The 15,905-nt window shown below is 41.0% G+C and overlaps 3 protein-coding genes across 4 annotated transcripts in view; 1 reads left to right on the top strand and 2 right to left on the bottom strand.

The window, feature by feature from the left end:
• LOC133140896 (calcium/calmodulin-dependent protein kinase kinase 2-like) overlaps window positions 1-3,316 on the bottom strand; it is a 17,160-nt gene extending 13,844 nt beyond the window's left edge. The window contains exon 1 of the mRNA XM_061261179.1: window positions 3,138-3,316. The gene's annotated coding sequence lies outside the window, so the exon portion shown is untranslated. The remainder of the gene's footprint in view (window positions 1-3,137) is intronic.
• A 1,250-nt stretch (window positions 3,317-4,566) lies between these two features.
• snrpd3 (small nuclear ribonucleoprotein D3 polypeptide) lies at window positions 4,567-6,580 on the bottom strand. Its single transcript, XM_061259646.1, has 4 exons — window positions 6,424-6,580; window positions 5,437-5,567; window positions 4,968-5,160; window positions 4,567-4,804 (listed from the first exon to the last, which is right to left on the bottom strand). Exons 2-4 carry the CDS (start codon window positions 5,560-5,562, stop codon window positions 4,740-4,742), a joined length of 384 nt encoding a protein of 127 aa, XP_061115630.1. The 5' UTR covers window positions 5,563-5,567; window positions 6,424-6,580; the 3' UTR covers window positions 4,567-4,739.
• A 14-nt stretch (window positions 6,581-6,594) lies between these two features.
• gucd1 (guanylyl cyclase domain containing 1) lies at window positions 6,595-15,858 on the top strand. Of its 2 annotated transcripts, XM_061259645.1 has the most exons (7): window positions 6,595-7,339; window positions 8,348-8,432; window positions 8,584-8,645; window positions 8,930-9,095; window positions 9,619-9,710; window positions 12,610-12,851; window positions 13,048-15,858. In XM_061259645.1, exons 3-7 carry the CDS (start codon window positions 8,632-8,634, stop codon window positions 13,137-13,139), a joined length of 606 nt encoding a protein of 201 aa, XP_061115629.1. In that variant the 5' UTR covers window positions 6,595-7,339; window positions 8,348-8,432; window positions 8,584-8,631; the 3' UTR covers window positions 13,140-15,858. The 2 variants fall into 2 exon arrangements, with proteins under 2 accessions (XP_061115629.1, XP_061115628.1); XM_061259644.1 differs by lacking the exon at window positions 8,584-8,645 and having other exon boundaries at window positions 6,596-7,339.
• The last annotated feature ends 47 nt before the right edge of the window (window positions 15,859-15,905 follow it).

Below are 15,905 nucleotides of genomic sequence, written 5' to 3'. Positions count from 1 at the left end.
TCACCAAAAAAAGGCAAACCAACTCTGAGTTACTGCCATCCCCTGAAACATTTCTAGGCTGCTTTCCCAGGGTAGAGAGAAAATAGGACACATTTCTTTTTGCATAGAGTAAGGAGGATGTCGGATGCAGCGTGGGACTACCCAACCTGCATCGCTTTTTGGCGTGCAGGCATATTCCCTGTCAGTGGGAGGCAGGACTGGTCTCCGGAGGGCTTGTTTCAGAAACAGATGGATGATGCCAGTGTGGGGGTGAGGTAGCAGCAATGCTGGCAGCTGGACAGGCCGAAGCCTATGGGGGACATGTACAGAAGCTAAAATTTCAGCTTTACCCCACATTCGTGGGAACTGGAAAAAAGGTACCTGATCATAATAGGTAGCATGACATGAACGTATTGGATGCATGAAAAAGAAAGACAAAATCCTTGGAGGTGATGCTTCAACTTCAATTCCAGAAGGTATTTGGGGGGAGCATTGAAAGGGCCAAGCAACCAAGAGATCCAAAAAAAAGCAATGTGCTTAATTCTCCAAGTCCTTGTACCATAACATGTCAACATTCTGTCTCCACACTAGAAACTATCTGTTCCTGTTCCTAAGTGTAACCTTGAGTGATAACAACCACATAAAACACCCACAGAGTCGGTGTGGTCCAGTTAATATGGAGGATTTCCATTCTGTTTTCCAGGCACTGGCACTTGGATACTGTCACTTGTCTGGTAGAGAATGAATACAAACAGACCAGGACAGTCTGTTTGGAGGAGAGTCACAATGCTAGTACTGAACCACAACCCCCAAGGCTGTACTTTCTCAAACTATCTATCTGGGCCCATGTAATGGGTACCAAATCCAGCAGGTTTTAAAAAATTATACATGACAGCACATCCACACTGAGGATGTCATCAGCCAGAAAAGTGCAGGGTATTCAACCCAGTCCTCAATGTGCCCTAAACATGACCTACTTTCACTGCTGATGGGCACACACATAAAAATGCATGCGAGCAGGTAAAAGAAACCATCAAGGAGTCTACAGCTGTAGTACAGAGCACACGTGGAACAACATTTGCCCACATAATGGAAGGATGGCCCAGTTCACAATGGTTTCTCATGTAAGCCAAAGAGGTCACCTCCTTGCACTAAACCCCCGGTCCTCGCTGATCATTGGAACCAGCGCCTTGCCCTAGAAACAGACAGCTGTTAGTATCCCATCAGCTCCTCTTGCTCCAGATGTTCCTGGTTGCAAAATCAAGGTCACATGGTCCAACCTTTTTGCAGGTGTCAGTCAGGGTGTGTGAGTGAAGGGAGAATGGAATGGGTGGATAACATAAACAGGCATTTTGGCCACTTGGCGCAAAGGAGCTCACTAAAAAACATAATGAGTGAGAAATGCAGGGTCTGTCAGAGGTGCCTCTCCTCAGCACAGCTCTGCTTGTCCAAATACAGCAAGCTTCCTACCACCATAATCAGTCAGAGGATTTACTACTCTACTATAGCCAGCTTTAATGACCGGCCATATGTGTTTCCTTGTAGTCAGAACATTACCGGTTTAGATGAGGGGAGATTACATTTTGCCATGAGGCTCTCAGGCATCTAATACCCCAGTTAATCTTAAACCATATCATCAAAAAACTTTAACCAAAATACTGTACATAATAATTATTTCAATGGGTGGGGGCTATGGATAGTTATCTCAATCACTGGATATGTGGAACAACTGAGAAGTATACTGGCCCATTAATTTTAAGACGGAAGATATTTTACTGCATACCCAAGAGTATCAGTGTATATATATATATATATATATAGGTGCATATATGTTAATATGCAATACAAATAATATCAAATGTTTCACTTCCCTCATTTTTATTACATGAATGCCCCCATTGCCGTTTTATTTGTTTCAGCCCTGACCATGATGAGACACCTGCTACACGACCACAGCCTGCCCACAACCTAATATTTGCCAGAATCATGATTGACAGCCATTTAAGTAATGCTTAGAATACTGATTCAAAAACTTTAAAAAATTATTTTCCTACACAAATGGGACAATTTTACATGCCAACGTGAATCGTGTGAATGATTATATTCTATAAGATCAAGTGAAAATGTGACTTTGATCGCGTAAACTGACTTTTTAGTATTTCAGATGAGAGTACACACATCAATTTACAACAATGGAACTTAAACTTGGTCACTGAAATAAAATCAGTTGATTTTAGCTTTAGATTAGGTTCGTTGTTAGTCGGCTAAATAAGGACAAAAGAGCCAAAACACCTAACGAGATTTTGATTTCCAGAAACCAGTGCACAGAAAACATTGCGACTTTAAAAATAGGCAAAATAGGCTAACAGGCCTACTTATATACAATTGCTCTCTTACTACGCACACTGGACCCATTCTGAAAAGGCAGTTTTTATATGACCTGGTTCTGTCAGTAAGATGGAAACATTTGGGACCTTAGGACCCGACGGACTTTTGCGCCGCTGTAGTACAGTTAGCGCACCAAAACAATCAGTGTGGGATGCAAATTGTTAGTGTCCCTTTGGGGTTTAACTGTGCGCTTTCATATGGAAATCTGTTTTGTCGAAAGAAGCCAGAGAGGACAGAGGAAAAAAATATAGAAATTGTACCCACAAACACTAGCCACAGCGTGAAACTGGTATAGGCTTTTTACTGCTCAGTAGACTACGGAGACTACGGTAGACGATGAGATTTGATTAGGGACATTAATAATGTTATATAGATTTAGGCGTCCATGTCATGCACTGCAGGGTACGTCTCTCGTACACATGAAGATTAATATTTATTCTTTGACATTAATATCGAAGAGCAATCATGAGTAATTTAGCTGTATCTAACGCCTATTTTCGTATGCCTATAAACGTTCATTCAGGTAGAGCCCCATGCGAATATGCGACGCTGAGCAAGAGGTATACATCTCAAACAATATTTATAATTTCAGAATTTCCCGTGAAAACGAATTCGCTGCCTCCGCGTTAGCTATTAGCTAGCTGGATCCATCTACCCACGGGAGACGCTATGATAATAGTGTCCCTCCTAAAAAAAACTGTTTTCAATACAAGAAATTCTCAAACGCAGGTAATGTCGTGTTATACAAGTCAGTATTGTTGCGATCTTACCTTTAAGTTTAATGATGCTACTGATGTGGGTACCTCGCTGCACAGGCCAGTTCTCTCACGGTGTATTCCACAGCAATTCAACTGTTCTCAGTAAGAATGGAGGGAGCGAGCATCTGATAGGAAGCGAGAACATCCGGGAGGACCAATCATGCGACCCAAACAGCCGATCACCCTCCCGTAACCCGGGGGCGTTTGAGCCTGAATAGGTAGGTGGTGTTGGGTATTGTTAAATAATGTAACTGTCCGTTTGAAACATTTCTGCATATAGGCTAGTATTTTGTTCATGAATACAAGTATTTAATTCCCCTTACTGAGCAATTACAATAGCACTGGATGAACAGTAATACAGAGCTCCCTGGGGATAATTAAGCGATTACTTCTCTGTAGTTTCAAATAAATCTATAAAATATGTGCACAAAAATGTGCGTTATTTAAGGTGCGACAGCGCCAAACCTCAAAACAGTCAGGGTATAGTAGACTATGCGGCTCATTTTTGCCATCGTGTGGTTGACAAATGAAATGGCATTAATGTCGAGGGAAACGTGTACCACTTCCTTCACATTGCAGCAACCATCTTATCCGACAAGTTCTCCCTACACAAAAATGTATCCATACACAATCATGACCGACATTTGTCCAAGCCCTTGTGTAATTTTTTGTGGCGTATTACATAGCCTTGCTAGCCAGCTCACTGGCCTGCGCCATCAGGCTACTGCCTGCCTGCCTGCCTGCCTGATCTTCAACCGGCATAAACTAGCTTTTGAACACTTCTTATGGCCTTCGCATGTCAGACACACAAGCAAATTATTTATGACCCAAATCATTAGAAGCTATAATCCAGTTTGATGTAGATGGTGACCTAAAACTCTTACTGCACTTAATTTTACTACCTTTATATTTCTACACTATTGTGTATGTTGTGTTTGTGTGTGACCCAGTGCCCCCCAATACTACTAAAACATTTATGGGATATTTAACTCAAGCCAACAAGCACATATCTGACCAAGCATTTCATTGCTTACACAAACGATACTTTGTGTAGTGTAAAAAATAAGTTGTAATTCAAGCCTTGAGTTTTGTCTGATCACACCTATGAAAAGAGCCTCTGGATTATAAAGGCAAATCAGTTTAACAACAGCAGATGAGTTCTAAATTTCAGTAATTCAGTTTCTGCTTCTTAATCTGAACAACTTTACTTTTTGTTCTGACCTGATAACCCAGTACAGACTAAAGCATAAGCTCCCACTTAATCAGGCATCCGGGACACTTTGCCACTACTGCACTGAATTGTACCAACTACCCAATATATAGTTCATACAATTTATAGCTACCCAATAATCAGACATTTATAGTTTCTTATTTTGCCATGAACAGAGCCATATTTTAGTTGTTAAACAAAATAATCAAACAGCAAGAAAGTATTTAAAAAAAAAAAAAAAAAAACTTTATTGTGCCTCCAAAAACAATCATAAACCTGTTACACCATGCTTCTTCACCTTTGTATTCCAAAACTTGCAACAGGTAGCAATGCTGTATGTCTTAAAAACTAGGGGAAAAAGGTTCAAAACAGCTGTACAATTTTTAAACAAGGTTCAAACAAAACTATCGCCTTTTCTGGAAAATGTTTCCTCGTCCCATACCACCACGTCCTCGACCTCTTGCAGCCACTGAAAGGAATGAAACAAATGTCAATTACGCAATACATTATGTTAAAAGGTGTCATTGGTAAAGCAACAAAGAACAAATTAGGCACAGCACACAAGACTGATATCCAAACAAAAGTGGGAGTTGGCAACATGGCTGCAAAATGCTTCCACTCTTTCCTCTCACCTTGGGCTTTGAGAATGGCTGCTTTCCCTCTCCCTGCTCCAGATCCCTGGTTTTTGTTCTTCATGCTCTTTAACATGGGTGCATTTTTCAGCATGTCCGGCAGGATCAGGAATCGGATCTTGCTTCCCCGGATGTAGACCTGCTCTAGCTGGGCCACACGGCCATCTCTGTATGTCACTGTGATGTTTGCCATCTAGGGAAAAGGGGAGGGGTTGTAATTAAAGGCTGTATGAAATTAAGACAAGTGGGATTTATAATAAATTTTATAAAGGATAATTTTAACATGTGCTTGTAAATCAGAAATGAATACTAGGAGCAGTAAAACAAATATTTAAAATCAACAAATACCTAACGGTTAAATTATTCAAATGCACCTCTGGCACTGCATATCAATGCAGAAACGTGAGCATAATTGGTCACTTAATATTAACTTGGGTAGATTTCTTGTTGTAGTGTTAGGTGGCATTACCTGGCAATTCATATTGTCCTCTGCTTCTATGAGTTTCCCTCTGTACACCTCGCCAGTGTTGGTCTCACAGGTCACAATATGTCCCTCTGCTTCGTGCAGGACTTTAATAGGCACGCCGATCGACATGTTTGCTGGTAACAAAACAATACAAAGAAAAGAGACAGGAAAGTTGATCAATGACACACATACTTTTGAATAACGAAAACAGTGAACAGGAAGGACACGTAGTCGGACGGTATCCGTTCTCCAACTGATTACGCTTAAAACGTTTGCTAATGCTGGCCTACCATTTCTTGATGCATAAAACAACCAGTTTAGCCACGGTGCTAGTAGCTGCTAGCCTCGGGTGTTCCGCGTATGAAACAGTAACTTACAATACGCTTCATTTGGTCACTAAACCAAATTTATAGCGCCTCAGCCGTTCTAATCTACTCTGTTTTGTCGGCATTAAACGAGAACAGTTAGAGGTCTAGTCGATGCAAAATAGTTGGCCGCACTGCTTGTTATAGATGACTTAGTATCGTTATCTGTAAAAACACCATACTGAAAGCAAGCCTCTACCAAAATCTGGGCCACTCGCAACTGAAAACCCGAGAATTAGCATCTACTTTTTTTCTGGGCCACTCGCAACTGAAAACCCGAGAATTAGCCTGATGCTCAAATCGAGCATTCAGTATTAATACGATATTTTTATATATTTTTTACGAGCATCTTAACATACCAAACAAGTATATACCCATTTAGATGGATTTTGCAATTAAATGTAACCCAATCTACTTTATAAATACAGACAATGTTAGCGTTAGCAAGCTAACTAGACTAACAGCCAAACAATACACAACGTTAGCTAGCAATGTTCGTCGCCATCGTTCCATTCGAGGCTGTACTGAATTATTCTGGATATTTTTTTAGATATTGGCTAACATCAACGACTTTGGGTTATACTAATGTGATAAACGAAACACTATACCATAAAACAGACCTTACCTCCTCGAATTCAAAGGAAATTGTTGGAAATTTACAAACGTCTCCAGACAAGCTGCTTCTTAGCTCAGCGTGCTACCAACGCAAAAGGCGTATTTTCCGCCACCCATAATGCATTAGTTACACCGGAAGTTGTTAAAGTACTTCCGTTTGTCTATATTTTTTTGTTAAACATTTTCTTCCTTCCGCATTAGTATTATTGACCAAAATAGGTTATGAACACCGTGTTTAATACCGTGGCACACCATCTGCATATGTTGCTAACTAGCTGGAAAACAACCAAGAAACCGAACTACTGTTCTGTGTTAATCAAAGGTCTATTAAACTAAAGAAAGTATTTTGCATTTTTGTAGTAAGTTAATAGTTGCCGACAAGGTGCAAGCTTCCTAAATAACAATCCAATGAACTAGTCTGATGTATAAAAAATATTTGCACTTTACATGACGGGTAGTCGCAAATGTAAACGCGTAACTCGCATGAGTGTCTGACCTATCGGTTTTTGGTTTCATGATCATTTTACAAGTTAGCTACCTTCTTCACATTCGCAAGACTGGCTTGAACCGTTTCTAGAAAACTAACAAACACACCCATATTTTGGGCGAGGCCATTCGACCATAGTTCTATCAGGGGCCGTATTCCCTAAGATCACCTTCCAAAGAGGAAGTTGCGCAGCCCTCTCGACGAGCAAGACACAACGTCGCATCTCTTAGAGTTACAAGTAGCAGACGGCTCTGTAGTTCGTGACAATTATACCGGGATTCGTGATCAAACAACATAGGCAGTAATGTAGCTAGTTTACTATCCGATTGACTTAGCCGTTTGGCGAGTCTCAGACTTCATGAGGTACCCAACGGGATTAACGGGCAAAAGACAGCTGATCGATATTAAACAAGCGACAAAAAACATCGCACAATGACAGGTAGGTGAATACACCGATTGTACTTGCATCGACGACAATTTAGTAGCTAACGTTACTTATCACTCTACGTTAGCCAGATTGCTCGCTAACGTGAGGGTATGCCTTGTACTTGAAGTGGACGTTGTGAACCTTAGCTCCATTGATCACCACTACTAAAAATAACTTGATTGCGGTCTGCTTCCTAACGTTAGCTTAGGAAGTCACATAGTTATTTGATATTTTGCTAGCGTTACATTGCCAATGTTAAGTTAACTAACACGACAAAGAAATAGCTGTCGGAATCCAAGCATGCAGTCATTGCTAGTTCGAAAAAACGGTATAAACAATGTAGCATGTTTATCAATATTTTGGCCAACCAAATTAGCGTTAGCTACTCTGGTTCCTTCTAGCTTACTGTGAAGTCATAAATGACACATAATCTGTTGACCGAGTAGCTAGCTAGCTAACATGATCAGCGTTATTGCGGTATTCTTAAACTGAGTGGATACAACCTGTCCAAGGGTTTTAGAGAGGGAGTGGAGTTATGGACTGGAGATGTATACAACATTGGATATTGTCACTCTTCACTGGATACACAACCAGTATTCAGCGAGGTGGCCACAGCAGAGATAAATGGCAAAGTGCATGATCTGAGGACTGCAGAAGGGGTCAAGTAATTGGACGCTTGGAAGTTAGGAGTCGCAAGAAGTTACACTTCAGCATTACACACTGCTGAATATGCTCGGCGTCTAGGAAGATTTGTAATAGGAGCAGTATGTCTTCGTGGAAATGTGATGTCGTAGAGCTATATAGATATTATAGAGCATATAGATATTTCTTATTTTGGTTTGAAAGTAGCAGGTGAAACAGTCGGCTGTTAGAGTGGAGGGGGAAGGGGGCTAAAAAACGAGTAAGCTTTAGGAGAGGATACATGTGCTCAAGATTTACTTGTTATTGCCCCCTTCCATGATCATGAGCTGGTCATGTTATGTTATGCTAACATGTTGGTCACAATTTTTAATTTGGCAGATGATGTCGTTCTGTTAAACGTACCTGTCATCCGGCAGCTGTACCACTGGGACTGCGGCTTGGCCTGTTCACGAATGGTTTTTAAGTAAGTCAGCCTGTCGCCTCCTTCTACTCCAATGATACGAAGAGAAAACGCAGAATATATTACCATGACACAATTTAATATGGAATTCAGCTTTAAAAGGAATCTGGAATTTTTGTGTGATCTCCGATTGGATGAACTTTTATTTTCTTAGAACGGTTGCGTTGCTACTCTCTTGGAAATTCAGAATTGTCGCGATGGTATGAGGATGCAAAGGTATTTTTTCTCTATACTGGTTAAATATTAATGTTAGGTTTTTCCCTAGAATTTTGTTGCATATGTTGTTCGTTTTTGATAGTTAGCCATGACGTCATTAGTTGTATCATCACCATTTTGACTATCCAAATAAATCTCCATCTGAGGCTTCATCACTGATATTTGATTATGATTCAATATAAAGTCTTGTACAGGGATCAAAGTGTATGTGTTTCAGATACACAAGTCACTGACACCTGAACTGTATCAGGAGACAGTGGAGATTAGTTAATTGTGTGTTGTAGGTACCTTCACCCTGTGAGTGAAGATGACTTCCAGAGTGCTTGCTGGGAGCTAAAGCTGACGGAGAGTGTGTGGACAATCGACTTGGCCTACCTCATGTGCCAGCTTGGAGTCAGACACCTGTTCTGCACTCAGACGCTGGGTGTAGACAAGGGCTTCAGGAACCAGGTAAAGTCGCTGATTACGGACATACTGCATATCTACTACTAGAATTGTAGACAAGATGTGGTACCCTTCAACAAGGTACTTTTCTAGAATAGCTTCATTATATGTCATACGTAACTTCTGTATGTACATCACCCCAGGTTAGATTTATTTTATTTAATAAAAGTTAATAAAAGTTTTATTTAATAAAAGTTGTTTGCAATGTTTTGTTGACAGATGTGTCAAATGTTCCTAAAAAGTATGATATAAGCATTGCAAACTTGAGTACAGTTAATTTATTTACACTATACAGTTTATCTTAAGATTGTCTGAATCTGGAATAACTGTATATTGGATGGATTGTGCTTAATGAAGGCCTAAGCCTTCACCATCTTCACCTTCTAGAATGTCACCGTATTTTAGGTGTTCATTGGTGGTTTCTGCAGTGTGCATTTCAGCAATAAATGTTTCATACAAAGAAAATTCACCTCAGTCACATGAGAAATGTAGTCTTGCTTATATTATCTCACTTTCTTTTCAAATCTAGTCATTCTACAAAAAACATTTTGATACTGAAGAGGACAGAGTTAATGAACTCTTTCTAAAAGCTGAGAGCAAAGGAGTGGTAGTCAAGAAATGGTATGAAATATTTTCTCTCTCTCTCTCACTCACATGATGCCTTTTAAAAAAATATAAATAATAGCCTTCCATGAAATAATTAGATTTATTTCTAGAATGTATCCTTCCTATCATTTTATGGGCAACTTGACAGGACAGGAAACCAGTGCAAGAAAATAAATATGTTCAAATACTTGCATGGTGCCATCATTTGAATTTTACTTCACTAACATACCCAAAGTGTAATTTAGTTTTTTTGGATTATGTGGCAGTTCTTTCTCCCCAAGGACAAAGACAGAAGTTTTCAGAACTCATTTTAGGAAGGTTGTGAATATACAGTGAGCTCCATAACATTTGGGACAAATAGATTTTTTTATTGATTTAGCTCTGTTCTCTGTGATTTTTAAACCATTAAGTATTGCCCCTTTTTGATGACTTTGCTGATTCACAGACATCCGCAGATCCTTTACAACCACCGCCCCCCTCTCTGTGCCCTCCCTTCCTTTTCCACTTTCTCCCCCCTTACAGACTCTGATGTTTCTCAACTCCTGCTCTCCCACCGCCCTACAACCTGTGCCCTTGACCCTATCCCCTCTTCTCTTCTCCAGACTATCACACCTGACATTCTCCCATTTGTCACATGCCTTGTTAATTCCTCCCTGTCTTCTGGCTGTTTTCCAGCATCCTCCAAGAGGGCCCACATCACCCCGCTGCTAAAAAAGCCTACTCTGGATCCCTCCATCATCCAGAACTACCGCCCAGTATCTCTTCTTCCTTTTCTATCTAAAACCATAGAACGAGCCGCTTCTAGTCAACTTTCTTCTTTCTTTTCTAACAACAGCCTGCTAGACCCCCATCAGTCTGGCTTCAGATCTGGCCACTCGACAGAGACACCGCACTCCTCTCCGTCAGTGAATCACTCCATGCTGCACAAGCAGCCTCCTTCTCCTCTGTCCTCATTCTTCTAGATCTCTCTGCTGCCTTCGACACTGTGGATTACTCCACCCTCCTGTCCGCCCTGTCAGCAACGGGCATCTGTGGCACAGCCCTGGACTGGATTGAGTCCTACCTCTCTGGTCGTTCCTTCCAAGTTGCCTGGGCTGGTACGGTATCGAACACCTCGGCCCCTTGCCACAGGAGTTCCCCAGGGCTCAGTCCTAGGCCCGCTTCTTTTTTCTCTTTACACGCGTTCCCTTGGCCCTGTTATCACTGCACATGGTCTATCCTAGCACTGCTATGCGGACGATACCCAACTCTTCTTCTCATTCCCACCATCTGACACACGGGTTTCAGCCCGTATCTCTGCTTGCCTGAGTGACATCCAGAGCTGGATGGCCAACCACCATCTAAAGCTCAACCCAGGTAAGACTGAAATGATATTCATCCCTGCCATTGCCTCTCCCCATCTGGATCTCTCCATTTCCCTAGGGGATACCACACTTACGCCATCACCCAGTGCAAGGAACCTCGGCGTGGTGATGGACAGCAGACTGTCCCCCTCCGAGAACATTCTCGGCGGTGACCAGGTCATGCAAGTTCTTCCTATACAACATACGGAGAATCCGCCCCTTTCTCACCCCATACTCGACCCAGCTCCTGGTCCAAGCGATGGTTCTGTCCCGCCTCGACTACTGCAATTCCCTCTTGGCTGGACTCCTAGCATCTGCCATCAGACCCCTCCAACTTATCCAGAATGCAGCAGCTTGTCTGGTCTTCAACCTTCCCAAATACTCACATGTCACCCCCTGCTTACTTCCCTCCACTGGCTGCCAGTCATGGCTCGGATCAAATTCAAAACATTGGTGCTAGCCTTCCAAGCAGTTAAGGGGTCTTCCCCAGCTTACCTACAAAAAATCATCAGACCCTACACCCCTGCCAGACCTCTTCATTCAGCCTCCACAGGCTGCTTGGCACCTCCCCCTCTCTGAACTTTCACCTCACGCTCACAACTACTGTCTGTTCTGGCTCCATGGTGGTGGAACAAACTCCCCGTTGAAGTCAGAACTGTAGAATCTCTTCCAATCGTCAAGCGCAAACTGAAGACGCACGTCTTCAAGCAGCACCTCTCCCCGTCCCTCCCTACCTCCCTGTGAACCTTAATTGTTGTCTTCCTGTGATGTACTTTTTTGTGTATCAGTATTTCTTGTTTGGCTAGGTAAGCAGTGTTTGGCTAGTTAAGGGGTTTGGTCATACTTTTGCGTTTGTTTGTTTGTTTGTTTGTTTGTTTGTTTGTTTAAAAAAAAGAAAAGAAAAAAGATCAAATAGGCCCTGGTCCTTATCTTTGTTGTGCAGGTAGCAGTTGAAATTGTACTTCCCTCTAGGGTCTTTCAGCGCACTTATCCCTAGTTATAGGTATGCACTTTGTTATACGTCGCTCTGGATAAGAGCGTCTGCCAAATGCCATTAATGTAATGTAATGTAACACACCAATGACAGGCTTAAAAATGACACACCTGAAAGAAAATGGTTACTATTCTTGAAGCCGTTTGACTATATGCATTAATTCCAACTTTTCTAAGTTGGAATTGTCTAGGCAGGTCTTTGTCCCAAACATTATGGAGCTCACTGCTGGGGGCTTTTGGGTACCACGTAAGACAGCAGCTCTTGGTCTGGAGTAAAATCCAGTCTTGGCTACTGCCAAATACAATCTTTCTTCACAGGAAGTGCTGGAAATGCCACTGCGGTGGGCATGCAGCTCATCTGACTGACTGCAAAACTGAAAATAAATGGCGTCTAGCCTGAATTGGCACGTTTTCATGATGCATGTTGTTCTCAACAGAGATGGGATTGGCATATAATTGTGTTTGTGTAGTCCAATTTGATCAGATAAATGTAAAGTAGAGGTTAATAAATTGTCATATACAAGTTAATAAATATATGAATATTAAGCGATGCTCTGTGACTCTGCCCCTCCCCAAAGCTCAGTGACCATCCAAGAAATCCAGAACCACTTGGTTCAGGGCCATGTGGCTATTGTGCTGGTCAACGCCGTAGTGCTGGTGTGTGAATTCTGCTCGACACCAGTGAAGTATTGCTGCTTCCTTCCTGTGGGCCAGAAATGCTTCTGCAGGAAGCCAGAATACCAAGGCCACTTTGTGGTGGTGTGTGGCTTTAACCGCAGCACTGGCTGTATCTTCTACAACAACCCCGCCTACTCCGACCGTGAGTTCCCTCCTGAAATGTATTCCTGTGACATGGGAGAATATGTCACCCTGGCACGCTGAGTGTAATTTGTATTAGCCGTACTGCAGTACTCTCTACCAGTTTATCTTGACTGGCGGAGTACTTCAGATCTTTTTTCATTTATAGGTCTTGAAATGCAGTTCTCACACAGGTGTGTGTGTTTTCTGTTTAACAGGAGTGTGTTGCACCAGCATGAGTAATTTTGAGGAGGCCCGCATGAGCTATGGGACAGATGAGGACATTCTCTTTGTCTACAAGGACAGCTGATTTCCAGGCAGGCCTCTGGAGCTCCGCGTCAGGTCTTGCCTTCTTCACTGTGAAAGCGCGGCAGTCAGACTGTGGTCTCCCGCCTGGCACTGGAGCTTACCCTTTATGACCAGGTAGCACAAGACTCTCCTTAGACTGTATTTTTTAAACGGCTGATGGCACCAAGAATATGACACTGTGCAATTTCATCCCTCCCATTTCCCTCAATACAAGCCATGTTGAATGAAGCAAATTAAGGGATAACTGTCGAAAAAGGTTTAAATGAACTTATTTTGTATATGAACTGAATGTAGGAAAAAAAGATTAATTGTTGCCATTGCTTTGGTTTTTTATTTGCTGGTTCCATGTTTAATTTGTTGAAACCATTCGTTAACAAGGAATTGTGTAATTTAATTATTTACTTCTCCTTTAGTTAGCTGGTGGCATGGGCTGTTTTGTAGACATGAGACAGACTGACGTGTTATGTCCATGTTTTACAGCAGAACTTTGTGATTGCTGTCCCAAAGTGGTGGTTTTGCACATGAGGGTGTATATTGGAGAATTGCCCATAATGGGTCACATTATGATTTAATTTATTAATAGTAGAGATGAGTCAATTCTTATTGCGCTGGTTTTCCTTGGTGAAGTGGGTTGTCTATACACTGCTTTTATTTTTCAAAAAAAATCCATTGAGTGATTTTGGTATTGATCTGGATTATTCTAATAATGTTGTGGAAAGAGGGGCGTCTGTTTCTCTTCTGTGCTTCAGGAACTGTCCTTAAAATCTTTGCCCTATGGTGACTGTATGTAACTGAGGAAAAAGGGGTGTGTTACATTGCAATATATCTGGGCTTGGGGGGCTGACTATAGGGAAACATGGGACCCTTTATACAGGTAAAAACAAAAGCTCACAACTACAGACATAAGACTGAAGTCCATCCCTCTGTGCCAGATGTCAAATGGGACTGTGGAAATTAAAAGGGAAAGTGTTATTACGGTTATGTCTGAACAGCATTTCCCATTAAAAAAAAATATTCATTATGTATCAATTTATCTGAGCTGCAAGCAAATAGACACTGGCAATGGCATGCTGGTATGACTGACAAAAGTACAAGTCTCTATAGCTTATTAGCAGTTTAGCAGTGCAGGTATTACAGGAGAGATGCTGAGAATAAATACTATCTCAGTGTATGCTGAATCGCTGGGTGTACACTGAATGTGCTTCATTTGCACCAGCTATAAAATGTCAATTAATTGGCTTTGATTTAGAAGTTATTTATGTACTAATCTGGATCTGACATCACCCACCACCTCTCCATATTAGCTATCAGTTAATTAATCCTGACATAGGATGTTGGATGTAGGAACATATCCCTAATGGGAAGGACTTAGTAAAGTCAAGATTTTCAGGTTGCCAGACCAGTTAAGAGTATTGAATTTAACTGTTGTAAATAACAAAAATATGTTGAACAATTTTACTCTCTTCATATTGACATAAGGCCTTGTCCAACAGGAAATCTGTAATTCACAAATAATTAATAGAGGATTAAAGATCAGATTGCAGTTTATAGCTCAGTAAAGGTCCCCAGAATGAAATGTGTGCCCCTTTAACTCCAAGATCTTCCACCTCTGGTCTATCTGCAGTACTGAATGTAGCCACCAACCTCACTTTATTACCTAGGATTGCATATCTGAACATTTAATTTAGCCTGAGAAGCAACTACAACTTCAGACCAGTCAAAAGTAATGTTTTCAAAAGTAATGCATTTTTTACTTATTTACCACAAACAAATATTTGAATCTGATTTGTGCGCAGAATAATTTTGCTAAACAAGGGCCCTTAAAGAATTGCCAAACAGAATTCCTGCTCCTGCATTCATGTTCACATATTCTCCATGACAACATGTGGAAGCTAAGCATTACCAAATTCCTAAGTCCTCCATTCAACAGTATCACAAACCCTATTACAATATTCTTATGGTTGGGGAATATAGAACTTTAATATAATGGATACACATTTCCAAATGTGTGTCAATAAAACATGTAATGGTTAATTCTGTGGTTTCTTCGCATGAAGTAAGATTACAGCAAATGCTGGTATGCAGGGGTTGCGTCTCAAATGTTCAGTATTATAACATCAGAAAGTTGTGAAGGTAACTTGTGGTCTTCTGGTAGTATCAACTCAGTGTTTGTAGTATTCAAACCAAGGTCAGGTTAAGTGTGGATGTTTCTTTAGTGCCCTGCATTACTTCCTTCCATGTTGTGAAAGGCTAAGCCATTAGCATAGATTGCTTGTATGCCATTTGAAATGCATTGAAGCTTGTGATTTGAACTAGTTCAGTCCACATGCAAAATGTATAGCCAACCATCAAAGTTGAGTAAGAATGCTACTGCGGAACACCGTTTAACCATCAGGACACGTTTAAAAAAAATAATGTTGACATAATTCAGATTGTGTACGGTGCTACAGTTGTTTTAAGAAATGAGATCTCAAGGGTAAAAGTATTGCACTACATTTTAATGCCATCCGTAATGGAGTATTATTTAATGTTGAATTTAACTGAGATGATTTCTTTTTTCTCCATCAGAATCTAGTGTTATGATTAGTTTTCAATAATTCCTGCTGTGCATCTTTTTTTGTTAAGCACATGATGGATATTTTAAAATGGCAAACTTTATTTTTATGAAATATAAGATTCCATTTATGTTCTCAATAAAGGAAAGTATGTTATGTACATTGCTTTGGCTGAGTGTATTTTGTTTTGGTGGATGGGGCAATGCACTCTG

This window comes from Conger conger, chromosome 11 (genome assembly GCF_963514075.1).
Source record: "Conger conger chromosome 11, fConCon1.1, whole genome shotgun sequence".
NCBI lineage: Eukaryota > Metazoa > Chordata > Actinopteri > Anguilliformes > Congridae > Conger > Conger conger.
This window is presented reverse-complemented; position numbering and strand designations above follow the sequence as displayed.